Source organism: Protobothrops mucrosquamatus, unplaced genomic scaffold (assembly GCF_001527695.2).
Source record: "Protobothrops mucrosquamatus isolate PMUCROS unplaced genomic scaffold, P.Mucros_1.0 scaffold2817, whole genome shotgun sequence".
Classification (NCBI taxonomy): domain Eukaryota; kingdom Metazoa; phylum Chordata; class Lepidosauria; order Squamata; family Viperidae; genus Protobothrops; species Protobothrops mucrosquamatus.
Window position 1 is genome coordinate 119,223 of NW_015388850.1, and position 5,132 is coordinate 124,354.

Consider the following 5,132-nt stretch of genomic DNA (forward strand, 5'->3'; position numbering starts at 1 on the left):
CTCCTGAAAGGGGCCCAGCATTCAGCTGAACTGAAGAGAGGAGATTTCTGTCCCCTTGAGTTTTATTTTTAAAGCTGTGAGGCACCCTCAAAGAGCATCCTTTTTTGTTTAAAGTCAGTAGCGTTCTTTACGATGGATTCAGTACGATGAGTTTGCTAGTATCGGCAGACCTCAACTTAAGATCTTAATGGAACCTGTCCATCATGGTTGTAAGTCACAACAATTGGAAAAGGCGGCCGTGTGGCCATAACCGCAGCTGTGTCGCCAAGAACTTTGGATCTGGCTCATAAATAGCCCCCCCCCCCAATAGTTCCAGGGTAACTATGAATGGTTGCTAAGACAACGGTTGCAAGTCAAAGACTGCCTGTATTAGGAATAAAAGAAAGAAAAAGATATTTGTGAAATGTAATTGTACCGAGAAAGGCTGAGTATTTGCCCTCTAGGCAAGGAAACTCTATGGTCATGGCGTTCCCTAAAGTCCAAGTTTGCCTCCTTCAGATAAAGTTTATCTGGGACCCCCTCGCCTGTTTCAGGAGCTGCAGGATCTGCAAAAGGACCTGGCTGTCGTAGAGCAGATCACTCTTTTAATCAGCACCCTCCACGGCACCTACCAGGTGAGTCCATTTCAGAGTAACCTGCACGCCATTGAAGGCACTTCGCCACCAGCCCTGTGATTCACAAAAGCTTTGAAATCGTGTGAAATAAGTTTGATCTGAAACGCAGAAGTCGTGAGCGACCCTTCCCACGGCAGCTGAGTCTTTTCTCCTTTCCACTCCCCCCTCCACACCCCCTCGGGTTGAAGCCAATCTCTCCCTCTCGGTGTAGAGAGGTTAAGTTGCTGTAGCATCATGTGGTTATTTCAGAGGCCTTTTAAGGCTGCTTTGCTGGCTTTGCAGCTCCTCCTCATGACAACTGCTTGGATTTTTAATTTATTCTTCGGAATAAATGCATGTGTTGTTGTTGTTAGTTGCGAAGTCGTGTCCGACCCATTGCGACCCCATGGACCACATTCCTCCAGGCCTTCCTGTCCTCTACCATCTTCTGGAGTCCTTTTAAACTCACCCCTGCTGCTTCAGTGACTCCATCCAGCCACCTCGTTCTCTGTCGTCCCCTTCTTCTATTGCCCTCCATCTTTCCCAGCATTAGGCTCTTCTCCAGTGAGTCCTTCCTTCTCATTAGGTGGCCAAAGTGCTTGAGTTTCAACTTCAGGATCTGGCCTTCTAAAGAGCAGTCGGGGTTGATCTCCTCTAGGACTGACCGGTTGGATCATCTTGCAGTCCAGGGGACTCGCAGGAGTCTTCTCCAGCACCAGAGTTCAAACGCCTCCATTCTTTGGCGCTCGGCCTTTCTTATGGTCCAGCTTTCACAGCAGGGTGATGTCTCTGCTTTTGAGTATGCTGTCTAGATTTGCATGTAACATGTTCTAAATATGTGGAGAGCAGAGAGACAGGAAGCTGACATGCTTTATTCTCTCTGATGAGCTGAACGGCTGACGTATCGATGCTAATTTATTGATCAGCTCGTGATTCTCGCAGCTTGGGGGAGGGGCGTTCTGCAGCCCTGAAGACAGGGCGGGTTAGGTTTTTGAGGAATTAAAAAGGGTAGGTGCCCCAGCTGATCCTTTCAGGAAAGCACGACTCTTGACTCCGTCAGTTAATCGAAAGAACTTTTACTGAGAGAAAATGGATGCAGTAAAGTCGGGCGGAATCTAATGGTCCCACGAGAAAGCACAAAGCAATTCTTTCCCATTCCAAAATCCACCCCTCCTTAACCAGTCCACTGGCAGCAAATGCATTGCCGCAAGGATGTTTTGAGAATGCTGAGGTGCAAGGCAGATCATGGGTCATCCTCAGGGCATAGCGGCCTTGGAGACAGGCCAAAACCAGTTGAGAGGGAGTTCTTCTCGTCTCCCGAAGATGTTCCCCCTCCCTAACGCCCATGTGGTTTCAGCAAAAGCAAAAGCATGCAAAGAATGCTCCCCAGGGCCTCCTCTTTCCCCCCCCCCCAACAGGATGGCAGGGCACCCCAAAGGGCTCCTGACAGTAGGTCTATATCAGGGGTAGGCAACCTTGGCTCTTTTATGACTCGTGGACTTCAACTCCCAGAATTCCTGAGCCGGCATGGCTCAGCTTGGAAATCTCTCCCTTTCCCTCAGCATGGCTGGCTCAGGAATTCTGGGAGTTGAAGTCCACGAGTCATGAGGGGGCCATAGTTCCCCCATGCTGGCTCAGGAATTCTGGGAGTTGAAGTCCACGAGTCATGAGGGGGCCATAGTTCCCCCATGCTGGCTCAGGAATTCTGGGAGTTGAAGTCCATGAGTCACAAAAGAGCCAAGATTGCCTACCCCTGGTCTATACAGAAACTCCAGCGAGCGACATGATGCAAAATTATAGGTATCCTCGCCTTACGAACACAATTCAGCCCAAAATTCCTATGGCTAAGCAGGACATTTGTTAAGTGAGTTTTGCCCCATTTTACGACCTTTCCTGGCACCGTTGTTAAGTGAGTCAGTGCAGTTGTTAAGTTAGCAGCACGGTTGTAAAGTGGAATCCGACTTCCCCATTGGCTTTGCTTGTCAGAAAGCCACCAAAGGGGATCACGTGACCCCCGGGGGACACGGCGACCGTCATAAATGTGAGTCGGTTGCCAAGCATCTGAATGTAAATCACACGGGGATGCTGTAACGGTCATAAGTGTGAAAATTGGTCCTAAGTCCCATTTTTTTTCAGTGCCGTTGTAAGTTTGAACCGTCACTAAACGAATGGTTGTAAGTTGAGGTCTTGTGCTTGAGCAACAAGAAAACCTTGGAAGATTCCTTTCTGTCCTAATTGGAGAATTTGCTCCCAACACTGTTAGAAATGAACTCCGCATGCCAGATCCACCCTACCCCTGAAACGAGGGACCCGATGAATTAATTTTCTTTTTTTTTTCCACTTGGCTTCTAGAACCTGAACATGACTGTGGCCCAAGACTGGTGCTTAGCTCTGCAGAGGATGATGAGGGTGAAGGAGGAAGAGATCCACTCGGCCAACAAATGCCGCCTCCGTCTCTTACTTCCTGGGAAACCTGACAAGTAGGTGGGACGGTTCATTTCCTAAGGGTGGCTCAGGAGAACCCATAATGACGTTCGAAGCCCACCCACCCACCCATGACTCCGGCGTCAGCCCACCCCTCCACGGCTGCTCCACCAAAGCCAGGAGTGGGTGACCCACCAGCTCTCAAGCTGTGTGAGGTCCCCTGTGACCATAATGGACACTTTTTATTTTCTCCTTCTGGGCATCACTTAGTTTGAGCTGTGGTGGTGCAGTGGTTAGAAGGCAGTACTGCAGGCTAATTCTGCCCGCAGTTCGGCAGTTCAATCCTGACAGGCTCAAGGATGACTCAGCCTTCCATCCTTCTGAGGTCAGTCAAATGAGGACCCAGATTGTTGGGGGCAAGTTGCTGACTCTGTAAACTGCTTAGAGAGGGCTGTGAAGCATTGTGAAGCAGTATATAAGTCTAAGTACTACTGCTGTTGCTGTAGCTGATCGGATGTTGCATTAAGAGCCATGGTGGCACAGTGGTTAGAATGCAGGATTGCAGGCAAACTCTGCCCACAGCCAGGAGTTCGATCCTGACCGGCTCAAGGTTGACTCATCCTTCCATCTTTCTGAAGTCAGTAAAATGAGGACCCAGATTGTTGGGGGCAACAGGCTGACTCTAAACCGCTTAGAGAGGGCTGTGAAGCACTGTGAAGCTGTATATAAGTCTTATTGCTTGGGAAGGAAGGAAGGAAGGAAGGAAGGAAGGAAGGAAGGAAGGAAGGAAGGAAGGAAAAATGAGAAGGAAGGGAAATAAGGAGAAGGAAGGAAGGAAGCTGTGGTGGTGCAGTGGTTAGAATGCAGGATTGCAAGCTGACTGCCCACTACCAGCACTTCGATCCTGACCGGCTCAAGGTTGACTCAGCCTTCCATCCTTCCGAGGTCGGTCAAATGATGACCCAGATTGTTGGGCGCAATATGTTGACTCTGTAAACCGCTTAGCGAGGGCTGTAAAGCACTGTGAAGTGGTATATAAGTCTAAGCGCTGTTGCTATTTACAGGTGACCCTTATCTGATTCTCCTTGCTTTAATATGTCTTTATCCCTGCAAAGAGCCGTTGCTGGCTTCTAAACATAATGCAGAATTTAGCACAATTTAAGAACAGGAAGCTCAAAGAGAACCTTTGGGGTAATCAGCGTTCCTCCTAAAATGATCTCTCTTCGCCCTTCCCCAACTCCAGATTTAATACAGGTAGCCCTTGACTTACAACAGTTCATTTAGTGACCGTTCTAAGTTAACAACGACACCGAAAAAATCTGGCTTACGACCGTTTTTCACTGTTACGGCTTTTGCAGCCTCCCCCAGGGTCACGTGATCAAAATTCAGACGCTGGGCAGTTGACTCATATTTATGACGGTCGCAGCGTCCCCGAGGGTCACGCGATCCTCTTTTGCGACCTTCTGACAAGCAAAGTCAATGGGGGAAGCTAGATTCACTTAACAACTGGGTTACTCACTTAATAACTGCAGTGATTCGCTTCACAAATGTGGCAAAACAAAGTCATAAAATGGGGCAAAACTCACTTAGCTAATTTCTCGCTTAGCGACGTAAATTCCAGCCTCGTAAGCCAAGGTCTGTCTGTAGTAGCCTCTTTAGGTAGCCCTTCCTTTTTTTCTAGAAAGCGAGATTCTGCTTTTAATTAATAAAAGAGGAAGCATATCCGAGCCGAAGGAGATTTACAATCCTAGGGCTGCACGGGACCTCGGAGTCATCTAGTCCAACCCCTTATACCAGGGGTAGGCAACCTTGACTTATGACTCGTGGACTTCAACTCCCAGAATTCCTGAGCCAGCTCGGGGGAACTATGGCCCCCTCATGATTCGTGGACTTCAACTCCCAGACTTCCTGAGCCAGCATGGGGAAACTATGGCCCCCTCATGATTTGTGGACTTCAACTCCCAGAATTCCTGAGCCAGCTCGGGGGAACTATGGCCCCCTCATGACTCGTGGACTTCAACTCCCAGAATTCCTGAGACAACTCGGGGGAACTATGGCCCCCTCATGACTCGTGGACTTCAACTCCCAGAATTCCTGAGCCAGCATGGGGAAACT

General features: G+C 49.0%; 1 protein-coding gene across 3 annotated transcripts in view; it reads left to right on the forward strand.

Moving 5' to 3' along the window:
• The window catches only part of ARHGEF10L (Rho guanine nucleotide exchange factor 10 like), a 52,426-nt gene that overhangs the window by 20,616 nt on the left and 26,678 nt on the right, over window positions 1–5,132 (forward strand). For all 3 annotated transcript variants that reach the window (XM_015825812.1, XM_015825811.1, XM_015825813.1), the window contains 2 exons: window positions 499–614; window positions 2,946–3,073. In XM_015825812.1, the coding sequence (XP_015681298.1) occupies window positions 499–614; window positions 2,946–3,073 (244 nt within the window). The remainder of the gene's footprint in view (window positions 1–498; window positions 615–2,945; window positions 3,074–5,132) is intronic.